We start from the raw sequence: 26,771 nt of genomic DNA, 5'->3' as shown, positions 1-26,771 counted from the left end.
GGTCTGAATGTATCCTCCTGAAATTCATACATTGAAAATTCTAATCCCCAAACATGATGGTATTAGGAGGTGGGGCCTTTGGAGATGTTTAGGTCATGAGGGTGGAGTTCTTGTGAATGGGATTAGCGCCTTTCTAAAGAGACTTCCACAGAGCTCCCTGGGGCCCTCGACCAGTCAGGACATTGGCTATGAACCAGGAAGGGCTCCTCACTGAAATGTGACCATGCTGGTACCTTAATCTTGACCTTTTAGGCTTCCAGAACTATAAGAAGTATATTTCTGTTGCTTATAAGCCACCTAGCCTGTGATGTTTTGTTATAGCAGTCAAATAGAGTAAGATAACTTAAGCATCTTAGTGTATCACTAACTCATAATTGAAAAAGTCTTGACCATAACCTTCTTTACTTTTGTGAAATAATTAAAGGATTCCAAGTTATCCAATGAGTTTAAAGATTATCAAGGTAACCATTATTATCAGAAGGAACTAAAGAAGTTAGTGTTAGTTGCTCAGTTGTGTCTGACTCTTTGTGACCCCATGGACTGTAGCCCACCAGGCTCCTCTGTCCATGGGATTCTCCCGGCAAGAATACTGGAGTGGGTAGCCATTCACTTCTCCAAGGGATCCTCCTGACTCAGGGATTGGACCCAGGTCTCCCACACTGAAGGCAGATCCTTTAACATCTGAGCCATCAGAGAAGCCTTAAAGAACAATTATTCATCTTATGTTTTTCTGTTCTACACCTATCTGAAAATGGTCATTGTCAACAAGAAATTTTTTTAAAAGCCTTGCTTTCCAGAATTTTCAAAACAATATATTTTCACTTTTTACTAGGATAAAGAAGGTTATGTTCAGGCACAGTCTTGCAAAAGTAACTAGTAATTTTCGGAGATGTTTCTACCATTTCTTGTAAATTCTATGTGTGTTAAGATTACAAAGATGAGAAAGACTCCAACCCATGTTGTCAAGAGTATCAAGCATAACCATTGTTTCAGTACATCACCACAAAAGATTATGATTAATTTGCGATTTTAAATATATTCACAGTACAAACCTCTGGGGAGAACAAGTAGGGTATTAATTATATCATGAAACCTGGCTGGAGAGTGGGACACTGGTTTTCATTATCCTGCCTGAATCCTGAACTAGCTCTCTAGTCCCTAACAGGATGAGGAGAAAGGAGAGACTCCTAAAAATAACTGAACTTACCAAACCCAGATCTGAAGAACAGAGAATTTGAAACAGAACTTTCAACTGGTTTAGAGCACAGCTCTCCAAATTTTAGCAGCATCACTATCACTTAGAGGGTTTATCACAATTCAGATTGCCAGGCCTCACTCCCAGAGCTTTTGATGCAAAGTCTGAATTTCTTTTAAGTCCTAGATAATGCTGACCAAGGGGCTTCACTTTGAGAACTCTCTGTTTAGAATTGTAGAAAAGTGGTACATCTTCCACTCCTGAATTTGTCAACCTGCTATGGTAAGTTGGGGATAGGTTTTGGACAGTTCTGAATGTCAGAGTCAGGAGGTTTTTAAGGACCACCTAAGAGATTCATCTTCTATGCAAGAGGACACCATGTGACAGGCCAGGCTGGATGAAGCTCAAGCTGGAATCAAGATTGCTGGGAGAAATATCAATAACCTCAGATACGCAGATGATATGACTAATGACAGAAAAGAAAAGAGGAACTAAAGAGCCTCTTGATGAAGGTGAGAGAGGAGAATTAAAAAGTTGGCTTAAAACTCAACATTCAAAAAAAAAAAAAACTCAACATTCAAAAAACTAAGATCATGGCATCTGGACCCATCACCTCATGGCAAATAGATGGGGAAACAATGAAAACAGTGACAGACTTTATTTTCTTGGGCCCTAAAATCACTATGGATGTTAAAAGACATTTTTCCTTGGAAGAAAAGCTATGACAAACCTAGATAGCATATAAAAAGCAGAGTCACCACTTTGCCAACAAAGGTCCGTATAGTCTAAATTATGGTTTCCCCAGTAGTCATGTACGGATGTGAGAGCTGGACCATAAAGAAGGCTGAGTGCCAAAGAATTGATGCTTTTGAACTGTAGTGCTGAGAAGACACTTGAGAGTCCCTTAGACAGCAAGGAGATCAAACCAGTCAATCCTAAAGAAAATCAACCTTGAATATTCACTGGAAGGACTGATGCTGAAGCTAAATCTCCAATTCTTTGGCCACCTGATGCAAAGAGCCAACTCACTGGAAAAGACTCTGATGCTACCAAGGATTGAGTGCAGGACGAAAAGGGGACGATAGAGGATGAGATGGTTGGATGACATCACAGACTCAATGGACATGAGTCTAAACAAACTCCAGGAGATAGTGAAGAACATAGAAGCCTGGCACTTTGCAGTCCATGGGGTCGCAAAGAGCCGGATGCGACTGAACAACAATAAGAGATTCACCAATGACAACTTGCCAAAAATGTGAGCATTCTTGTAAAATTGAAGTGAATCTTTGATATTTAATGCCAGCTGGGCCTCAAATTGGTGAAGTTTAGATATTCTCTGGAGTCAAGGCTCCCTCCCATCTCTCAGAGGACCTGATCCAAACTCCCTCTCTCCCTGCCATATCCCAGTTCCCATCACTGTTAGAAGGTGAAAGTGCCTCTGACTTCACTGGAAAATAGGGACCTTCTATCATTCTCTGCTTCTGCCTTTACTCCATCACCTAAATCTACCCATAAGCCTTTCCTCTAGTCTTTGTGGTGTCTCCCACCTGATCCTATATGGGCACCTGACATCATCTTTATCAGTTTTTCAAACCATCCTCTGTTGACCTATGTTTCACTGGTTTCTTCTCTTCAGACCACAAATGTGCTCAAATCTCTCAGAAAGTACAAAGACCAAATCCTTCCTTGGCTCAGCCTTTCCTGCCAGCCTCACTGGATCTCCCCCAGTTTGCAGCCTAATGGCTGGGAGAACAGTCTATATTTTTGGTCCACTTGTTTTCCCTCCTCATTCTGCAACCACCCGTAATCTGTCTCCAGGGCGCTGCTGAAATTGCTCATTGAGCTCCATGCCACCCCCCTCTTGCCTTTTTGATCTCTGTCCTCCTCATCCTGTAGCATCGCCAACTCTGAGGCTGTACCTTTGTCATCTTTAAGTCCCGTTCTGTTCAGAATTTTCTCCCTTGGAAGAAATGACTAACTATATGTTGATCACTGTCATAGCTATGGGCCTCCCAGCTGGCTCAGCGGGTACAGAATCTGCCCGCAATGCAGAAGCAGCAGGAGATGTGGGTTCGTTCCCTGGGTCAGGAAGATCCCCTGGAGGAGAAAATGGCAACCCACTCCAGTGTTCTTGCCAGGATAATCCCATGGGCAGAGGAGCCTGGCAGGCTACAGTCCATGGGGTCGCACAGAATTGGACACGAGTTAGTGACTGAGCATGCGTGAACATCATAGCTATAGTTTTAACTCCACTCTTGGCCTCTGCGTTGCTGTTTCTGCAATTACTTCTGAGAAATTTCAGGCACCTCCGGTGGAGCATGTGCAGAATGCTAATTTTCTACCCCAGCTGAAGCCTGCTGCTCCTCTCCTACTTCCTGTCTTAGTTACTAGCACCCCTGTTCTTTCACTCAGATGCTTGAGGGACAAATACCAGAACAGGCACTGTCCCCTCTTCCCAAGTCACTACATGTGCTTTACTTTCTCAGACTTGGGTTCTCCTGCACAAGCTCACTGCTTCTGCCACTGCCAACATCCTGGCTCTCACAGGAATGATCTAACTGGCCTTGTAACTGGATGTCCTGGCTCAAGACTTAGCACATGGGTGTGGAAAAAAACATGGCTTTGGGGGCAGTCACACAAATCTATGTTCAACCCCCAGTGTCCCCACTTTTTCACTGAGCACATCAGGCAAGACATTTAAGCTCTCCTGTGCCTATTTCTTCCACAAAATGGGATAACACTACCTACTCATAACTCTGTGAGGACTTACTGGACTAATGTATGTAACACATTTAGCACAATGCCTGGCACACAGTACAACCTCAATAAGTGTTAGCTCTACTTCCCCCATCCCTGTAAATCATCTTCCTTGGAAAATTCCCTAAAATTAAATGTTGATCCATATATAAAATGACTTATGCATTCATGAAATTAAATTTTGATTCACTGCTCATTAAAAAATAAATAAATCTAGCATACACCTATCTTTCCAGTCTCATTGCATGTTGTTTCCTAACAGGATCCCTGCTTTCAGTGATTTAGGTGGAATTGGCTGCTCATTTGTTGATTCAGCTGACAAGAAGGCAACCTGGTCCGCGGTCTACCAGGCAAACTTCTCCAACAACGTTTCTGCTTCAATGGGAAGCCTTCCTGGGCTGTGGTTTAAAGATGAAACTTGGTAGGGGGAGGGCAATGTAATGTGTTTGAATTCTCTCTCATTTCATGCTATCCTCACTGGAATCTGCAAAAATTAGCATCCTGTTTGGAATTTACTTCTTGCATCTTTCCTCCTCATTCTGGTGGTCTCAGCATTTTCGAGAGATCGCTGTTGGTACTGACTTCACCTGAACCAACCACTCACTGCTCCTCCTCCTTTCCACATGTTTCTCCCATGCCCTTCGTGTCTCCCATTCCATGGTAAACTCATGTGCCTCCATTCTCAGACTTCTCACTGAAAGCTCCCTTGACTGCCTGCCTCATAAGCTCACCACTTCCCCTGCTATATTCATCATGGCGTATTCAATTTCAGAACAGTGATACAGTCAGCTTCTTCCTTGCTCACCAGGGCCGTTCCAAGGCTCTTCAACCCTCCAGGAAAAAGTCCTGCCTTCTTCTAAGCTCAGGCCACTTGTCTGAGCCATCCTTTACCTCTTTTGATCTCTCTTCCTAATTCATTAAAGACTTTAGCACTGGAATCACTGTCTTCTTTTCTAAGCCTGTCTTGCCATTTATCATCCTGGTTCATTTCAAAGCCCACAGCACACTAGGACTTGATCTTTTGTTTCTGTGACTACATCACTTCCAGTGAACTTCAACGTCACTGGACTTCAGCTATAGACATGACCACATCCTAGACCTTTTTTTTTTTTTAATCACTTGGAATTTAGTTCTAAAATGCTATATCCAAGCATCCCACTTTCTATTCATTTCAGTTCAGTTCAGTTCAGTCACATCTCTTTGTGATCCCATGGACTGCAGCACGCCAGGGTTCCCTGTCCATCACCAACTCCTGGAGCTTGCTCAAACTCAAGTTCATCAAGTTGGTGATGCCATCCAACCATCTCATCCTCTGTCATCCCCTTCTCCTCCTGCCTTCAATCTTTCCCAGCATTAGGGTCTTTTCCAATGAGTCAGTTCTTCACATCAGGTGGTCAATGTATTAGAGCTTCAGCATCAGTCCTTCCAATGAATAATCAGGACTGATTTCCTTTAGGATTGACTGGTTTGATATCTCTGCAATCCAAGGGACTCTCAAGAGTCTTCTCCAACATTACAATTCAAAAGTATCAATTTCTAAAAATTTACTAATTCTCTTACCCAATCACTCTCTTCATAATGTTCTTTGGTCTTACAGGGACTTCTTAGAGGGAATTTCTCCTTTCTCTTTTCATTTTCTTTCTGCTCCAGCTTAGTCTAACATCAAACACTGTCCTGTCCACATTTCCAAACCCTCTTTGCTGTTGTCCTTCCATCAATCTTGTCAAAGCTCCAGCCCAGGCTCCATCTAAGTGGATATCTCACCCATGTCCACCCATGTCTCCAACCCATTTGGCCCTCCACACTGCCCAAGTCCATCTTTGCTTCCCTAATCAGTCCTTTCTGTTCCCTTCTGTGACCAGCTGAAACCTGCTCCCCTCAGCACCTCCACTTCCCACTCAGCAGAATATTTCATCTCCTACCTTACTGAGAAAATAGGACCAAGAAAGAGTTCTCTTTGCTTTCATTCACCAAACCTACACGCTTACATATATTTGCCCCCATCTTGTTTTGTTACAACAGAAAAAGTGTCACCTGATCAAATTTAAAATTCACCCCTGCCCATGCTATGCATCATATTCACTCCAACATTTCCAGGACCCTTTCTCTGTCTTATGCTTATAGGTTTTTCCTACTTATTTTCTTTACTGACTCTTCCAGAATAGCAATATCCTCAAGAGCTCTGAAATCTTCAAAAAAAAGAAAGAAAATAGAAAAAAAGAAGAAAAACCCACTCTCCACTTCCCATCTTCCTCTCCTCATATCCAAGCTTCTCTATTTTTCTTCAGCACTTTCTGTTTTCCAAGCACTTATTAATCCACTGTTATCTATGCTCCACTCTCAATGTACCCTAAAGGGACTCTACTTGTCATGCACACGAATGGAGTTACTAAATACAAACGATACATTGCCGTCTTGATATTACTTCTCTAAAGTACTTGTTACTGTTGATTACTCCCTCCTCTGTTGTCTTTTGACTTTTCTATTATAGAAAATTTCAAACATATTTAGAAATAGGGTAATATCAATATCCAACTTCTATATTTATCAAGATATGGCTAATCCTATTCATCAACATTCACAAGCTCTCCCCTCCCCAACAGATTATTTTTAAACAAATCCCTGATATCATATGACTTCTTCTATAAATATGTATGTGTGCATCTCTAAAAGGTCAAACCACTTAAAGTGATCGCAATGTCATTATGACACCTAAACTAATAATTCATAATTATCAACAAATATTAAGTCAATATTCATATTTCCCTAGCAGCTTTCTAATTTTGTAATGGGTTGTTTGCTTGTATCAAGATCTATATAGGATCCATATTTTGAGATTGGCTGAAATGTCTCAAGTCTTGTTTTGTTCTATTTTGTTTTGACATATAGCTTCTACCTTCCATTTCTTTCTTTTTTTTTCTTAAAAACTATTTTGATTTTGTTGCTGAAACGAGATTAGTTTTTCCTATAGATTTCCCCACAGTCTGGATTTGGCTGATTGCATCCCTGTGGTATTATTTAACATTTTGCATCTGTACCTCCTACTGCCTCTAAATTCAGAGATCTGGTAGATTGATAAGATTCAGATTCAATCTGGGGGACAAACCTACTTCAAAAGTGGCATTATATACTCCCATAATTATGAAGGTGGTTTCTATTTTTAAGATGTTATCAGCAATAATCATTGCTTAGATCATTAGAGGTTGCAAAATGGTAATATTCAAATCTTATCACTTCTTTTTCCCATAATATTTCTATAAAGAAACACTACTCTCATCAAATATATAGTAACCCTGAAGTACAAATAATATAGAAAAGACAAAATAAACTTTTGATTCTTTCAGAATAAATGATGGATTTTTTCCTTTAGTTATTAGTTTTAAAAATAATCAAGTGGTTTCCTTAACATTCTCCAAAGATAATCAATGAGTTTTTTTCTTTTTTCAGTATCATTATGATCTCAACCTATTACTCTTAAAGACAGCAGAAGCTTATTCAGCTAGTTTTCCAAACTCTTCCACAAGAAATCTGTAGCATCTATTAGCATCCTTACTTTCTAGTGTGATGAAATACTTCAGACTCATTTTATACATTTCCTGCTCCAGATCTAGAGTCCTTAATTTCTTCAGGGATCTCTGGATTTTTTTCATAGCCACTGGCATTTAGAAAGTACAACATGGACACCAGAAGAGTCTCTGATACTGGATTGATCATTGTTTCTAAACCCTTTCGGTAGATAGACATGTGAATATGTATTCTTTTAGATTTGGAGGTAACAAACACCATGAGTACTTATTGATACAACCAACTCAAATTCAGGATTATAACAGTTTTTACTTAACTTTGTGTACTTGTATCTTCTTTCAACCCTGCTGATAATATGAAATTCTCAGTGACCTCAACTCTCACAGACATCAACATCAAGATACAAATGCAACAGTGTTAGAGACAGAAACAACAAAACCATTAGCAATATGAATACTGGGAGTAGTTAAACAATTTTTTTTTTTTTTGGTGGGGGGAGTCTTTTTATCCTTAAAATATATCTTTTTTTGGAATGTATAGTAAAAAATACAGGGTTTTAAAGTCATTTAGAATTGTTCCATATTGCAAGGTGTTGCCTTCAGTTTGAACCACACTAAAGTTGATTTCATGTTACTTCAATGTAAAGGAACCAATTGTGAAATTAATAAATATGTAAAATAATATTTACATGGTTCTCAAACCAAATATACTACCAAGGTATATTCAAGGAAGGATGGCTGTTCCTTTAAGCCTTCAGCCTCCCTATAAATAACACTTGTGTGTGTGGTTCATCTTTCCAACTGTTAAAAATGTTTAAGCAGACATTTAATTCAGGGAGGAGACAAGAAGGCAGAGTAGAAGGACTTGAGCTCAATCCTCTCATGAAAACACCAGAATCACAACTGACTGCTGAACAACTATCAACGAAAAAGACTCGCACTTACCAAGAGAGATATCCTACGCCTAGAGACAAATGGTAGGAGGTGTGCTTTCGCAATGTAATCAAATCCCATATGTACCAGTGTGTGCTAAGTTGCTTCAGTTGTGTCCAACTCCTTGTGATCCTATGGACCATAGCCTGCCAGGCTCCTCTGTCCATAGGATTCTCCAGGCAAGAATACTGGAGTGGGTTGCCATGCCTTCCTCCAGAGGATCTGCCCAAACCAGGTACTGAGCCCACGTCTCTTATGTCTCCTGCATTGACAAATTTTTTACCACTAGTGCCAGCTGGCTGGAAAATTACATTGCAGTGGTTCTCCCATAGGAATGAGAGTTCTGAGCCCCAGGTCCTTCTCCCCAGCCTGGGGGTCTGAAGCCCAGACTAGGGGCTCCCAGAACATTTAATCTGGAAGGCCAGCAGGCCCCGAGTACAAGAGCTCCACAGGACTGGGGCAGAGACTCTGCTCTTGAAGGGCACATACAAGATTTCATGTGCACCAGGAAACCGGGACAAACCAGTGACTCCAGAGAAGGCTGGGCCAGGTCTACCTATGGGTCTGGGAGGATTTACTGGGAGGCAGAAGTCAGCTGTGGCTCATTGAGGAGGAAAGGACACTGGTGGCAGAGGACCCAGGGAACATCCGTCTGTGTGAGCTCTCCCAGAGGTCACCGTTTTGGCACTGAGAGCTGGCCCCACTCAACAGGCCACAGGTTCCAGTGCTGGCATGCCGCAGGCCAGACAACCAACAGTGAGAAGCCAGTACCACCCATGAGCAGACAGGCTGCCCAGAGCCTTCTGAGCCAACAGCCACCTATAAACACACTCTTTGACATGGTCCTACCCACAGGGGGATAAGACAGCTCCACCTACTACTGAGCAGGCACCAGCCCCTCCCACCAGGAAGCCTGCAGAGGCCCCTAAACCAAGCTCACCCACAAGGAGGGGGGAACATCAGACGCAAGAAGAACTACAACCCTACAGCCTGGGAAACAGAGACCACAAATACAGGAAATTAGGCAAAATGAGACAGCAGAGAAATATGCTGCAGACGAAGGAGGAAAATAAAGAAGAACAATTAAGTGAAGTGGAGATAGGCAATTTCCTGAAAAAAGAATTCAGAGTAATGATAGTAAAGATGATCCCAGATATTGAAAACAGAATGGAGACACAAAGCAAGACAATATAAGAAATGTTCAATAAAGAGCCAAAGAATTGATGCTTTTGAACTGTGGTGCTAGAGAAGACTCTTGAGAGTCCCTTGGACTGCAAGGAGATCCGACCAGTCCATCTTAAAGGAAATCAATCCTGAATATTCATTGGAAGGACTGATGCTGAAGCTTAAGCTCTAATACTTTGGCCACCTGATGCAAAAAGCCAACTCATTGGAAAAGACCCTGATGCTGGGAAAGACAGAGGGCAAAAAGAGAAAGGGATGGCAGGTGTTGAGGTTACATAGCATAACCTACTCAATGGACATGAGTTTGAGCAAACTCCAGGAGATAGTGAAGGATGGGGAAGGCTGGTGTGCTGCAGCCCATGGGGTCGCAAAGAACTGGACACGACTTAGTGACTGAACAACAACAACAGAAGCTTTAAAGAACAAACAGAGGAGAACAATACAATAACAGAAACGAAAAATACACTAGAAGGAATAACAACAGAATAAATGAGGCAGAACGAATAAGTGACCTAGAAAACAAACTGGGGAAATCACTGCTACAGAACAAAATAAAGAAAAAAGAACTAAAAGAAATGAGAACAGTCTAAGAGACCTCTGAGGCAACATTAAATGTACCAATATTTGCATTATAGGGGACCCAAAAGGAAAAGAGAGAAAGTATCTGAGAAAATATTTGAAGAGATAATAGCTGAAAACTTTCCTAACACAAAAAAGGAAATAGGCACCCAAATCCAGACATTGCAGAGAGGCCCATGCAGGATAAACCCAAGGAGGAACATGCTGAGAAAAATAGTAATCGAACTGACAAAAATTAAAGACAAAGAAAAAATATTAAAAGCAACAAATAACATACAATAACAACAAATAGCATACAACAAATAACATACAACATACAAAAGCAACAAATCCCATAAGATTATCAGCTGATTTTGCAGCAGAAACTCTGCAGGCCAGGAGGGAGGGACGTGACATATTACAAGTGATAAAAGGGAAGAACCTACAATGAACAATACTCTACCTAGCAAGGCTCTCATTCAGATCTGATGGAGAAATCAACAGCTTTACAGACAAGCAAAAGGTAAGAGACTTTAGCACCACTGGAGCAGCTTTGTAATAAGTGTGAAAATAACTTCTCTAGGAGGAAAAGAAAAAGTCACAACTAGAAAGAAGAAAATTACTAACAGAAAAGTTCACTGGTTAGGGTAAAAATACAGTAAAAGTAGGAAATCATCCACATACAAATAAACAAAACCAGCAATCATGAGAAGAGGAGGATATAAATGTGGGATATTTGAAATGCATTTGAAATTAAGAGACCAATAACATAAAACAACCTTGTATACATACAGATTGCTATATCGAAACCTTTTTGTAACCACAAGCCAAAAATCTATAATAGAAATATACATAAAAAGTAAAAAAGCAATCCAAACACAGTACTCAAGATACTCATCAAATCACAAAAGAGAACAAAAGAGGAAAGAAAAAAGACCTACAAAAACAAACCCAAAACATTTAAGAAAATGCAAGTAGGAATATACATATCAATACTTACTTTAAATGAAAATGAATGAAATGCTCCAATCAAAAGACACAGACTTGCTGAATAGATACAAAAACAAAACCAGTATATATGCTGTCTACAAGAGACTCATTTCACACCTAGGAACACATACAGACTGAAACTGAGGGGATGGAAAAAGATATTTCATGCAAATGGAAATCAAATATCATAACAGACAATATAGACTTCAAAACGAAGACTACTACAAGAGACAAGGAAGGACACTACATAATGATCAAGGGATCAATCCAATAAGACATAACAATTGTAAATATTTATGCACCCAACACAGAAGCACCTCAGTACATAAGACAAGCACCAACAAACACAAAAGGGATAATTGACAGTAACACAATAATAGTGGGGGACTTTAACACCCCACTTGCAACAATGGACAGATCATCCAGACAGAAAATTAATAAGGAAATATAAGCCTTAAATGAAACATTAGACCAGCTGGACTTAACTGATATTTATAGAGCATTCTATACAAAAGCAGCAGAATACACATTCTTCTCAAGTGCATGTGAAACATTCTCTGAGATAGATCACATGCTGGGCCATAAAGCAAGCCTTGATAAATGTAAGAAAACTGAAAACATATCAAATATCTTTTTTGACAGGAATGATATGACATTAGAAATCAACTATAAGAAAAAAAAAGTTGTAAAAGCCACAAACACACGCAGGTTAAGCAATATGCTACTAAACAACTAATGGATCACTGAAGAAATCAATAAGGAAATCCCAAATAAACAACCAAACTTTACAGCTAAAGCAACTAGAAAAAGAATAAAGCACAACGCTAGTGTAAGGAAAGAAATCAAAGATCAGAACAGAAATAAATGAAATAAAGAAAACAACAGAAAAAACTCAGTGAAGCTAAAAGTTGGTTCTCTGAAAAGATAAACAAAATGGATAGGTCTTTACCTAGACTCGTCAAGAAAAAAAGAGGGCTCAAATTAATACTATTAGAAATGAAAAAGGAGAAGTTACAATTGACATCACAGAAATGCAAATGATCATAAAAGACTACTACAAGCAACTCTATGCCAATAAAATGGACAACCTGGAAAAAATGGACAAATTCTTAGAAAGATATAATCTACAAAGTCTGAACCAGAAAGACACAGAAAATATTAACAGAATAATCACAAGCACTGAAAGTGAAACTATGATTTAAAAACTCCCAACAAACACAAGTCTAGGACCAAATGGCTTCACAGGAAAATTCTATCAAACATTGAGAGAAGTGTGTGCATGCATGCTCAGTCATGTCTGACTCTGTGATCCCATGGACTAAAGTCCATGGCTCCTCTGTCCATAGGATTCTTCCAGCAAGAATACTAGAGTGGGTTATTACCATTTTCTCCTCCAAGGGATCTTCCTGACCCAAGGATCAAACCTGTGTCTCAAAGCAGTGTCTCCTGCATTACATGCAGATTTTTTTTTTTTTTTTTACCACTGAGCCACTGGGGAAATCCACATTTAGAGAAGAGGTAACACCTATAGTTCTGAAACTATTCCCAAAAAAACTGCAGAGGAAGAAACACTCCCAGACTAATTCTATGAAGTATTACCCTGACACCAAAACCAGACAGAAATATCATAAAAAAATAAAACTGCAGGCCAATATCACTGATGGACTTAGATGCAAAAATCCTCACACAATATCAGCAAACATAATTCCTACATTAAAAAGATCATACACCTTGATCAAGTGGGATTTATCCAGGGATACAAGAAGTTTTCAATATTTTCAAGTCAGTGTGAAGCATCACACTAACAAACTGAAGAATAAAAACCATATGATCATCTCAATAGATGCAGAAAAAACTTTTGACAAAATTCAGTATCCACTTATGATAAAAACTCTCTAAAAGGTGCACATAGAAGGAAACCATGTCAACATAACATAAGCCATACATGACAAACCCACAGCTAACACCACACTGTATGAGGAAATGTTGAAAGCATTTACTCTAGGACTAGGAACAAGACAAGAATGTCTACTCTTGTCACTTTAATTCAACATAGGTTTGGAAGCTCTAGTCACAGCAATCAGAGAAGAAAAAGTAATAAAAAGAATTCAAGTTGAAAAAAGAAGTAGTAAAACTGTCACTGTTTGCAGATGGCATGATACTACATATAGTTCAGGATGGGGGACACGTACACCTGTGGCTGATTCATGTCAATGTATGGTAAAAACCACCACAATATTGTGAGGCAATTAGCCTCCAGTTAAATAAATTAATTAAAAAAAGAAAATCCTAAAGATGCTACCAGAGAACTACTAAAACTCATCAGTGAACTTGGTAAAGTTGCAGGATACAAAATCAATACACAGAAATCTCATGCATTTCTATACACTAACAATGAAAGATCACAAGGAGAAATTAAGGCAACAATCCCATTTACCATTGCATCAAAAAAACTAAAATATCTAGGAATAAATCTACATAAGGAGCAAAAGAGCTATACTTTGAAAACTATAAGACGTTGATGAGAGAAGTCAGAGATGATACAAACAGATGGAAAGATATACCATGTTCTTGAATTAGAAGAATCAATATTGTCAAAATGAATATACTACTGAAGGCAATTTACAGGTTCAATGCAATTCCTATTAAATTACCAATGGCATTTTTCATAGAACTAGACAGCAATTTTAAAATCTGTATGGAAACACACAAGATCCTGAATAGCCATAGTAGACCTGAGAAAGAAAAATGGAGCTGGAGGAGTCAGGCTCCCTGACTTCACACTGTACTACAAAGCCACAGTCATCAAAACAGTACGAAATTGGTACACAAATGGACATATAGATCAATGGAACAAGACAGAAAGCCTAGAGATAAACCCATGCACCTATGGGCACCTTATCTTTGACAAAGGAGGCAAGAATATAAAATGGAGAAAAGGCAGTTTCTTCAATAAGTGTTGTTGAATAAAGTTGACTACATGTCCACTACGTGTAAAAGAATGAAATTAGAATATTCTTTAACACCATACACAAAAATAAGCTCCCTTCAGAGGAAAACATATGCAGAACACTGACATAAATCACAGCAATATCTTTTTGGATCCACCTCCAAGAGTAATGAAAGTAAAACCAAAAATAAACTAGTGGGACCCAATTAAACTTAAAAGCTTTTGCACCACAAAGGAAACCATAAACAAAACCAAAAGACAATCCACAGAATGGAAGAAAATATTTGCAAATGATGCAACCAACAAGGGATTAATCCTCCAAATATATAAACAGCTTATGCAGCTCAGTATAAAAACAAACAACCCAATCAAGAAATGGGCCGAAGATATAAAGAGACATTTCTCCCAAGAAGATATACAGAATGTCCCAAAAGCATATGAAAAGATGCTCAACATTGCTAACCCTTAGAGAAATGCAAATCAAAACTACAATGACATACCAATTCATGCTAGTCAGAATGGCTATCATCAAAAAGTCTACAAACAATAAATGCTGGAGAGGGTTTGGAGAAAAGGGAACTCTCCTATGCTATTCAGTTCAGTTCAGTTCAGTCGCTCAGTTGTGTCCGACTCTTTGGGACCCCATGAACTGCAGCATGCCAGGCCTCCCTGTCCATCACCAACTTCCAGAGTCTACTCGAACTCATGCCCATCGAGTCGGTGATGCCATCCAGCCATCTCATCCTCTGTCGATCCCTTCTCCTCCTGCCCCCGATCCCTCCCAGTATCAGGGTCTTTTCCAATGAGTCAACTCTTCGCATCAGGTGGCCAAAGTATTGGAGTTTCAGCTTCAGCATCAGTCCTTCCAATGAACACCCAGGACTGATATCCTTTAGGATGGACTGGTTGGATCTCCCTGCAGTCCAAGGGACTCTCAAGAGTCTTCTATGCTATTAGTGGGATGTAAATTGGTACAACCATTATAAAGCACAGTATGGGGGTTTCTTAAAACAGCTAAAAATAGAGTTACCATATGATCCAGCAATCCCACTCGGGCATATATTGAAACAAAACCATAATTAGAAAAGATACATACACCCCAATGTTCACTGCAGCACTGTTTATAATAGGCAAGACATGGAAGCAACCTAAATGTCCATCAACAGAGGAATGGATAAAGAAGATGTGGTACATACACAACAGAATATTACTCAGCAATGAAAAAGAAGGAAATAATGCCATTTGCAGCAACATGGATGGACTTAGATACTGTCGTACTGAGTGAACTAAGTCAGACACAGAAAGACAAATATCATATGTCACTAATATGCGGAACCAAAACAGGAGGGGGGTAAAATGAATTTTTTACAAAACAGAAGTACAGTCACAGAGGTAGAACGCAAACTTACAGTTCCCAGGGCGTAAGTAGGGGAGGGATAAATTGGGAGATTGGGATTTGCACATATATACGTAACACAGATATAAATACATTACTACTATAACTACTATATACAAAATAGATAATAATAAGAATCTACTGTTCAGCACAGGGAACTATACTCAATACTCTTCAATGACCCATATGGGAAAATAATCTAAAAAAAAGTATGGCTATATGTGTATGAATAACTGATTCACTTTGCTGTACATCTAAAACTAACACAACATTGTAAATCAACTATACGCCAGAAAAAGTTTTTTTAAAGAGATACATGTACCCTAATGTTCACTGCAGTGCTATTTACAATAGCCAAAACATAGAAGCGACATAAATGTCCACAGACAGAAGAGTGGATAAAGAGGACGTGGTACGTAATACATAATGGAACATTACTCAGTCACAACCAAGAATAATACCATTTGCAGCACACCTAGAGATTATTATAGCAAGCGAAGTAATCAGACAGAAATACAAACATCATATGATATCACTTGGATGTGGAATCTAAAACAACGATACAAATGGACCTGTTCACAATACAGAAACAGACTCACAGACTTCAACACCAGACTTACGGTTCCCGAAGGGGAGAGTGGAGGGAGGGATAAATCAGGAGCCCGAGACTACTGTACAGCCCAGGGAGCGCTACTCAATACTCTACAAGAAACTCTATGGGAAAACGACCCGAAAAAGAACTGAGTCACTTCGCTGGACTCCTAAAATCAACACAACATTGCAAACCAACTATACTATAAAATAAAAATTAAATTTTAAAAATGTATAAGTAAACAGTAAGTGATGACAACGAACCATTTACATGTTTCTCCACCTTGCTTTTCTCATTTAAAAAATGTACTCTAGAGATCACTTCATAAGAGTACGAGAACATCTTCACTTCTCTCTACATCTGAATAGTACTCCCTCATGTGGACATGCCATACTTCTGATTTATTCAGTGTCCTACTGATGGACTTTTGGGTTTTCTCCACTGTTCTGCAATTCAAGGTAGTCTTTCTCTATCAAGAAATCTCTCAAAAAAAAAAAGAAATCTCTCTGCATAAGTCTTTTTCTTATTTATTGCTAGTATATCTTTGGCATTAGAATCCTAGAAGTGGGAACTGCTCTATCAATGAGCAAATATGTATTCATTATTTTTAGATATTGCCAAATTCCCCTCCCTAGTGTTGTACTATTTGCATGTCCAATGACATTGTAGGAGAATGGTTGCTTTCTTTCAGTCTCACCACAGAGAATGCTATCTTCTGGATTTGTGTCAGTCTCATAGTTGAAAAAAGGTTTCTCAACTTGGCTTTAGTTTGAATTTCTAAGCGTGGTTGTTTTTCAAGCAGTTAAGAGCCAACTCTGTCCTCTTGATATGGTCTCTTTTCATTAATATCCTGGAAGCCCCATTTGCAAACAATTCTATTTTTTCCCATTTCTTGGGTTGTTAATTTTAACCTTCTTTTCTACTTCCATAACTCCTATTTATTTCCTAAATATTTTCTTTCTCTGAATTGTGTCTCAGCATTTCTTTTAAGATCCATTCCTTGGACTTAATAATCATTGTTATTCTTATTGCAATTAAGTCCGTACCTGCAGCCCCAAACTCCCCCTCTTCTTCAGTCCCAATTCTCAAACTGTGTAGTGAAGGTTGTGAGTTGTGCCTCCCAGGCACCTTAAACCCAACCTGTCTGCTGCCCCTTATCATCACGCCCTTCTCTGGGCATTGTTCAGCGCAATGAATGCCACCCCAGCTCTCCAGCTGCCCCAGTCTTAAACCTGGACTCTTTTCTGCTGACTCTCTCTCTCACCTTCCTTGAATCAAATCAATTGCCAAATTCTGTGATGTTCTCCTCAAAAATGATTCTTGAATCCATCTATTTTTCTCCATTTCAAACTATTGATCTAAGCCACTGTCATTTCTTCCCTGGACTCCTGCACCTTTCTTGTAGGTGGCCTTTCCTAGTTTTTCTTGCTCCCAAACATGATCAGAATTACCTTTAAAAGTACAAATAAGAGGACTACCCTGGTGGCACAGTGGATAAGAATCTGCCTGCCAATGCAGATGATACTGGTTCAATCCCTCATCCAGAAAGATCCTACATGCCCTGGAGGACGTAAGCCCATGGGCCACAACTACTGAGCCTGCGCTCTAGGGCCCATGAGCCACAACTACTGAAGCCCATGTGCCTAGAGACTGTGCTTTGCAACGAGAAGACACCGAAATGGGAAGCCCGTGTACCGCAATGAAGAGCAGCTCCCACTCACAGCAATTAGAGAAAGCCCTTGCAAAGCAATAAAGACCAGCATCATCATAAAAAAATAAATATTTTTTAAAAGTACAAATAAGACAGTGCCATTTACTCATCTGAAAACCACCAAAACTCAAAAAGTCCCTAAAACCCGAACCTCCCAAACCAAGAAACCTGTCTCAAGTCCTGTATTTCCATAGATACAGATGTATATAACCACTGCAAAGCTCTGGATACTCAATACTGAACTGATAACAGGGGGTACATCTCTGGGGAGAAGGCTAGGATCAAAGTCAATGAAGGGGATGCCATGGGGAGGCTTAGTGTTGGTGAAGGAGGACTTGTTTTATCATTATTTGCATGGTCTGAATTTTTACAATTAGAGTATTCTCCAGTAACATATATTACTTATATATGCTAAAGTAAATTAAGTGGACTGAGAAAGTGAGCCTTAACTAGCTCGCACGCAGCTCGGGTTCACCAGAAAGTTGTATGAATTCCCCACGTCAGGTCTCCTAGAAGAGACTTCAGACTCTCCACAGTGCCTCTCAGGGGACAACACTGTCCTCTTGCCTAGGGAAAGTCTGGCCGCTGGGAAAGTCAACCAAGGTGTGCTTACCTTTGTAGTCCACAGCTTGATGGTCCAGTCAAATGACGATGTGACAAACAGGTGTGAGAAGTCGATTGGGCCCACTGCCATATGGCAGTTAATCCCTGTCACGGGCCCTTGGTGGCCTTCGAAGACCTCCCCGATGCCGGCTTTGCTGCATGAAGACCACACAAGACAAGAATTTCAGTGACCTTCACAAATCAGGGACTGCTTTTAAGGAAACAAAACAAAACAAAACAGGTTTGTCTCTGCACGATTACTTCTCCATAATTTAGGACAGCCATAAACCACCAGACATGAAACTCACTGTCACAGTTACCTTGAGAGAAATAAATGCTATCCTGCTCAGTGATTTAAAAACATGGAGCAATAACATCTTTTAAATCTTCAGAATTTACCATCGAATTTTATCACTTAATCCTTTTTCAGGAGTATCTCAAAGCCCATCACTGCTGATGAAGCTATTAATACTTTGATAGAAAACACATACAGTCAACCATCCATATCCACTGATGCCTGTGAAATGGAGGGGCAATTATACTGTGCCATTTTTAGATGGAACTTGAAAATCCTTAGATTTTGGTACCTGCAAAGACTCCTGGAACCAATGGATTCAGATACCAGGGGACAACTTTATACTCAGATCCCAGAGCTTTCATAGTTATAATAAGATGATTCTATTCTTGTGATGACATTTGGCACAACTTCCATTTTAACTCCTTTTAGAGAAGACTTAAGACCTGGGTTCGATCCCTGGGTCAGGAAGATCCCCTGGAGAAGGAAATGGCAACTCATTCCAGTATTCTTGCTTGGAAAAATTCCATGGACGGAGGAGCCCGGTAGGCTACAGCCCATGGGGTCGCAGAGTCGGACACAACTGAGCAACTTCACTTTCTCTTTGGCTATAAAACTTCACATATCCTTGAGTACATGCATTTATTCTTTCAAGAAAATGTTTTTTCTTTAAAGGTTTTTTTTTTTTTTTTTTTGATGTGGGCCATTTTTAAAGTCTTTATTGAATTGGTTACAACATTGCCTCTGTTTTTTTCTGTTTTGGTTTTTTGGTCACCAGGCATTTGAGATCCTAGCTCCCCGACCAGGGATCAAACCCACACCCCTTGCATTGGAAGACAAAGCTTTAACCACTGGACCTTGAGGGAAGTCCCTCAAGAAAATTTCTTAAATTAGGTTGACACTCCTGAAAATGTAAAACTTTGTGGAAACCCTTGTTGCCACAAAAATAATAGGCAAAATAACTTAAATGTAATACAGAAGAAATCATATTTTCACTGAAAGGAGGAGAGTAATTTACAAATCCACTAAATGTAAATTCCATAAGGGCTGGTGCCTTGTTTTTCTTGTTGCAAAGTGTAGTAAGTGCTCAATAAACACTTGTTGAACAAAACAGCAAAGGAAGAGACAAACTTATGCCTTTCTCCCCAAGGGAAGCACATTTGAGAAATGGTGATACACAATTTGAAAGTTATCCACAGACATATGTCATTTATTTAACTAAGCTGGGATTGTTTCCATCACCCATTATTATACAACAGTCTGCATGCAATAACACCCAATTAGAAAGTATATCAAAATGCTGTATTTTAAAAATTCATGTGCACAAGGTTATAACTACGACCAATACAGAAGGGTTGTGGTATCTAAACATTACATCACAAAGAGTAAAAATTAATTAAGTTATCAAAGCATGTGAGCTTCTGGGGCACCAGTAAATGTCAGTGTGTTGAGCAAAATTTGAAATCACTAGCCAAGAGCTGTAGTGTGACAGACACTCAAAAATTATGCCTGGGAAAACTGCTGACAGCAGTCCTACATGTGACCATTTACATTCGTTCTAGAGAACTCGAGGAACTGATCTTTGAAGTGGCCCCAGGTGAGATTCCGCTTGCCCTTAACAGCATCCTGAAAGGGTTTATAGGGTGTAAAATGAGGACCTTATTTAATTTATGGAAGTGGATTTGCACCTTTTCCATGTTAGGTGAAAAATAGAAATTTCACACCTCTCCTCTGTAGCCCTATATGACCCACTTAAGATTACTCTGAAGCCAAATGCCTGTTGACTTTATAACTTTACTAAGACCTGTGTTTTATATTTCAGATGGATGGACCAATGTAAAGAGCAAAATCAAGCTTGTTGTAAAATGACTTATGATTTGTACCTTGCATGCATGCTAAGTCGCTTCAGTCATGTCTGATTCTTTGAGACCCTATGGACTGTAGCCTGCCAGGCTCCTCCATCCATGGGATTCTCCAGGCAAGAATACTGGAGTGGGCTGTCATTCCCTTCTCCAGGTGATCTTCCCGACCCAAGGATCGAACCTACATCTCTTATGTCATTGGCAGGCAGGTTCTTTACCACTCTGTCACCTGGGAAGCCCCTTAGGTCTCCTTCTTTTGAACACAGTGCATCTTCTGATTGTGCTTGAAAAGGAAAAGAGCCACAGAGCAAGAACATTCATCATGCAAATGGTTATTCACATTAGAAAATTTTCCAAAAAAAAAAAATCTGAAAAGTTATCAATGAACATGTTCTGGAGCCCTCACAGATAACTAAGGCCCTGGGTTAAGGGAACTGAACCTGTGTCCTGCCGATTCTAATAAACATGTAGATAAACCTGTGAACCTTTGTTTGGTCCACTGTGCCTTCCGTGCTTCTCTCTGGCCATTTACGACATTCCACCTGTCTTGCAGATGTTTACGTGTTTACCTTTCCCACCATCATCAGTTTCTTGAAGATAGGAACAGGCTTGAATGATGTCTGCATGCCTGGCAATGTCTAGCAATGCCCTTTTCTGAGAGCAGTTGTGCAGTGAACATTTCCATGAATGAACAACTTTATCAGATCTTTCTACACTTTTGGAAAACTTTGATGCATAGTTATAGCCAGTACTGATGAAGGAGGAGGGGGCTTCCTCGGTGGCTCAGACTAGGTAAAGAGTCTACCTGCAATGTAGGATACCTGGCTTCTGTCTCTGGGTCGGGAAGATCCCCTGGAGGAGGACACGGCTACCCACTCCAGTGTTTTTACCTGGAGAATTCCATGGACAGAGGAGCATGGCAGGCTACAGTCCACAGGGACACAAAGAGTCAGACATGACTGAGAGACCAACTCTGGGAAGTAAGACTGCTGGGAATGGAATCATAAGGAACATCTTCTTAGTCATCTTCTACTCATGTGAGGAGGGAAAATACTGCTGGTTTCTGTGGACAGCAAAGTAGGCACTTCGAGCTTGTGTTGTGTGAATGGGAGAGTCCTACACCTGGGCCGTGGATGCCTGGTTCTTCAACAAATCACAAACACACTAGAGTAAGGACTTGGAACAATCCCCGGTTCCTCATGCAATCAATCTACATAGCCTGTGATGCGTGCAAGAGATGCAAAATCCATCAAATTAGAACTTCTACAGTGAAAGGGAAATAACGCACCAAGGTGAACACAGTGAAACTTTCAAAATATGAGTCCATCCGTTAAACCTTGTGTGTAATTTTATAATCTAGTCTTAAATTACTGGATTCCACTTCTTTCCTGAGATTTTCCTAGGAGCATCTGCCAGTCTCTCAATTAAGATCGAGTTTGTATCACCTATCTTCATTCTGCATCTTCATTCTACCTCGTGTATCTCATACTATTTTGGCCTCTGATTGGGAGGAAGGGCCCTAAGGCACCTCTTTATATTATGCAGTTATTTTCATTCTTTGTTCTTTATATACATTTTTAACTCCTCACTTACTATGTTCCCAGCACCAAGCAGGAAATCAGTAATGAGATGGAAATAGTTCAGCAAAGAAAAAAAAAAGGCAGATGGCTGAATAGTTTAAAATGTGATGAATTCTAACGCAGAAGTGATAATAAAAATAAATAAAAAGCAAACCCATCTGACAGCTTGTATTCCTATCTCATTGACTCTACTTTAATTTTCTCCCAAGTACTCATCTTCTCAAACCACATATTTACTTGTTTATTAGTTTACTGTCAGTCCCTCTACCAGAATATAAACTCCAGGTCTGTTTTGCTCCTTACTGCATTCCTTATAAAGTGATGGTGCCTGACATATGGTGGGTTTTCAGGAACTATCCCTTAAACAAATGAATGAGTAAAGGGAATGAAAATTCTATAGAAACATACAGGAGGAAATGATTTCCTTCATCCAAGGGAGTCAGGAGAGGCTCGTGGAAAGACCTTTGTGCTGGCTCTTGAAGGATGAGGGCAGGGGAGATTAATCAGGCCAAGAAGAGAGAAATATCAGACACAGCAGGAGAAACTGGGTGTACAAACTCACAGATATGTAGTGGGATCAGCAATGGTGGGGATGGGTGCGTGGCTGGAGCCTGAAGGCTGAAGCTGGGAAGGGGCAGGCGGTAAGGGCAGTCAAGAATCTTCTCTGATATGCTAAGAAGTTCGGGCTTTTTTCCTCCAGGCAATGTGAACCATCAAAGGCTTACAAATGGCTAATGACCAGAGCAGACGGATGCTATAAAACAGTGAAGACATGAGACTGTGATTTGCATTTCTTCAGAAATGCCTTTCTCATAATGCAAGGTGTTACAATCCAGCAAGTGATAACAGACTTTCGGAAATGAAGAACACGTCATGGGAAAGAAAACAGAAACTCACCTTCCATGACGACAGGCCATGTAGACTGTGCCCTCCTCGCTGCCAACCACGAAGTTATTGACGTCTCCCGTTGGGAAAGCCATTCCAGTAACGGCCACAGGCTTGGACTTATTGTATACCAGCTCCATGCTCTCCTACCAAAACACGGCGTGGTTACATTTCCTCTGTCAACTCCTCGCCATGCCAAAGATAGCATGGAAAAATCATTTGACTGAATCGCCTGTTTGCTTTTCACACAGCGTTACAAAAGACCCCGGCTGTGCCAGAAACCACGCTTTACTGCCCCTGACATTCAAGCTTCTGTGTATCTCTGGTTTCAGGCCGGCTGGATTTCATCAGCGTGTGCTGCTGCTTCTGAAGTCAGGCAGAGATGACAGGTGAGAATTTTGAAACTAATGGTGCAGAAACTAAAGATAATACTGTAGTGGTTACACTTGTCAGCCCCAGGCTTTAATAAAACACACAATACCCTTGTATTTACAAACATTTTCAAAATCAATTGTTCGTGAGAATACACATGTATTAATATCAGATGTACGGAGCACATTTGTCAAAGCAGGAGTGTGTGTCCTCCGTGGACTAAAACCAGAGAGTTGTCACTCAGGTCATAAGAACCAGATTTCAATAGGGACTCAAATTCATGAAGGGCAGACATTGGGTGTGTAGGCTATTAAGTCTGCAAAAAACAATATATAAGTTGGTCTTTAAAATAGTAAATGAGGGTCTTTATTTTATCTAAAATGATTTTCAGAATCAGGAATTCCAGTGTATTTTAAAAGACATTTTGCTGAATTGAGTTTAAGGACAGTGAAGAGTAGTTAGGTGTAACTAACATTCTTGAATACTTCTGGTTATTTAGATCCAAAAGCCTGCTTGGTACACCTAAAGTAATTAAAAGAAAAAAAAAAGCCTGAGGGATCATGCCATTATATTTGGAAGTTTAGTCTCTTTTATGCAAACAAATAAACCGAGGCATCGCAGCCATGGAGTCTATAAATCGGAAGCACGCACTAGCAGTCTGGACCGCGCAGACCAGGTGGTTATGTGACAAGCTCGCAGTCTGAGACCCAGACGCGGGGAGTGCCTGAGTGAGCGGATGCTGTGACGGCCGTGCCATTGCTAAAATTAGCAGAGGGAGGGTACGGCCTCGTGGGCACCCACTTGGGACAGAGAGGGAGCAGGGCAAATGTCTTCTGCTCCCTTGTCTGCCCACCATCCACAGCCATACCACCGACATGCTTTCACGTCTGGCCAGAGACAGGCGTCTGCAGGCACCCTAAAACTAATAAAAATGACCCCGCAGCTCCCCCTGCAACGGGCTGTAACCTAAACACACACACACACACACACATATTTAATCATCAAAATGGGCAATTAAAAATTCCTAATTAGAGGGTTTACTCATATCTGTTTGTAATCTCCAGGACTTTTAAAAGAAAACAACATATTGCTGAGAAATTTAAGACAAAGCTGTAAAATACCCACACACAACTCCCAAAACTTGTATAAATGTTAAAGATCAGCAAAAGCAGAGGAACTTAAATGGTAAGGAACTTAGGAGCTCATCCCCCCACACTAAGATGATAAAAAGAACTTTTGTTTTACTATTCTCTACATCTCTATTTTGTGGCGACTTTTGGGAGGCTCTTCTTGGTTTCCACATTTCCTTACGTCTCCTGAAATTTCCAGTATCTTTTAAACTTCTGATGGAGACATTCTAGCATTGTTGGTTCAGGAAAGGGGAAAGGAATGTTAAAATTGAGAATTATCTCCTAGTTCTCTTATGCAATTTTCTTGATGTTTCCTCACATTGTCAAAGGCTACAACAGGAAACTCTGCTCCGTCTTTAGCTGGTGGACAGTAAGTACTTTATTCCCCCACAAAGAAAAGTGGAAAGATGTGGCTATTTGTGTGTTTGCGTGTGTATGTGTTGTCTTCTGTGTGTGTGTACACACGTATATTCTGAAAGTTGCGTTTAGATGCCTCCCCTCATGGTCTCTTCCACTTCCGCTCCTTCGTTTGCCTCCCGTTACTGTCATCAGGAGCAGTTTGGAGACCTTGGAACTTTTTCATTTTCAACTTCCCGTTTGTTGAGCAAGGAATGGCAGGAGCCACCCTAACAAACATTCCAGAGGAGAAAACAGATGGCTGGACAAATTCTCCAAACACACGAGGCAGTTGTCTAGGCTACAGATGTGAGCAAGGGCTTGGATTTCTGTTTCACTGGGATACCTTTTTCTCCAAGGCAAGCACCCATCAGGGATCGCTCTGTATTTGTTTAACAATGCTGTGGGGTAAGCAGGATTCCTACCGCAGCCAACTTCCATAATTACTATGCTTTAAAATGGATTATTTCATTTTCACTTGAAACTGACCTAAGGATTAACGTATTACAGTAATTACATGATGTGCGGTAAAGGAAATGGGTTTTGGCTTCCAGAGAAGGCTGCCGAAAACAGGCCCCACTCTTTCAAGTGTACCCACTGATTTGAGCTCCTATAGGATGTGGGGGTTTGGCTTTTAGGAACTCCATTCCATTAGGCAGGTATCTCTTTTAACCAGGATGCTCTTATGTGTAGGGGAAAACAAACCCACCTGTGGAGTGGAGAGCATGTCCAGGCTCCAGGAACACATTTTGCCATCGGTGGAGACGGTGATGAGGTTATGAGCATTTTGGGTCCCAACAACATTTACACAGTACACGGGATGCTGCAGAAGCATAAACATGGAGGATCAGATGCTGATCCAAGAGGAAATGCTTACATCTGAGTGTCAAACACATTACTCTGAAACAAGGATCAGAGAGCGACATAATCCTACAATAATAGAAGCCTCGGGTCATATGCCACTTTTGATTGGAACCTGATTTCTTTTTCAAAGCTCTGGCGGCACCACGGAGTAGTGGAAATACTCAGAAAGCTTCACCTTGCTCGGTCAGAGGCAGTGCAATGGAGCTGAAGCAAGTGGGAGCCAGTGAGGACTGGTGGGACAAAAGTAACACGGGTCAATGTGTGTGACTTAAATGAGGCTCCACCATGGAGTCTGGCTTTTAAGCTCACCATGAGTGATGGAAAAGGACAGTCCTCAGAAGGGTAGAATGACTGACTTTTGGGAGGAGTGTTAATAATGCTCAAGTTTAGTGCATCTCAGCCACAGTGCCAAACGTTTGTTAACATTCTTTATAAAAAGTGGTTAAAAAAAAAAAAGTGGTTAATATTCATCAGCCTCTTTTGATCTGAAGGAGAGATACTGGTGGTGGAAATTATTGGCACAAGGAACCTAGTGAGATAAAATTAGGTTCTTTTTTTGCTACAACATCTAGGATAGGATAATGATAGTTTGTTTTTTTTTTTTTTTCCTTCAAAATATTGCTAAGGTAGGATGGAGGCTTACATTTGGCCAGGGCCTTGAGAAAGGTCACTTAAACATCCCAGGAATCATAAGCAAGATGCTCTAACCTTTTGTCATAACTCAAGAAGGTTACTCCACTTGGTAGAGTCCTAAATGGTAGGCTCAAATCATTTGCAGCTGCACATTAAATACTAAATAGAAGGTTAGCATAAGCAGAACCTAGCGGTAATTTGGGTTAGATTTCAGGCAGCTTAGCCTTCAGTGGCCAAACCACAACTTAGCTGATGCTTCTCTGTGCAAACAGCTGACAGTCTTTCTCTTGATGAGTTACTGTCCATAAGACGTAGCCAAAAAAACAATGAAACAATCTCTAATATTGGAAAGTTGATATC

General features: G+C 40.3%; 1 protein-coding gene across 1 annotated transcript in view; it reads right to left on the bottom strand.

The window, feature by feature from the left end:
* The window catches only part of DYNC1I1 (dynein cytoplasmic 1 intermediate chain 1), a 370,725-nt gene that overhangs the window by 54,639 nt on the left and 289,315 nt on the right, over positions 1-26,771 (bottom strand). The window contains exons 12-14 of the mRNA XM_061166296.1: positions 25,624-25,737; positions 23,029-23,162; positions 18,405-18,549 (exon numbers count right to left, since the gene is read on the bottom strand). Coding sequence (XP_061022279.1) covers positions 18,405-18,549; positions 23,029-23,162; positions 25,624-25,737 — 393 coding nt within the window. The remainder of the gene's footprint in view (positions 1-18,404; positions 18,550-23,028; positions 23,163-25,623; positions 25,738-26,771) is intronic.

Source organism: Dama dama, chromosome 18 (genome assembly GCF_033118175.1).
Source record: "Dama dama isolate Ldn47 chromosome 18, ASM3311817v1, whole genome shotgun sequence".
Lineage (NCBI taxonomy): Eukaryota > Metazoa > Chordata > Mammalia > Artiodactyla > Cervidae > Dama > Dama dama.
This window is presented reverse-complemented; position numbering and strand designations above follow the sequence as displayed.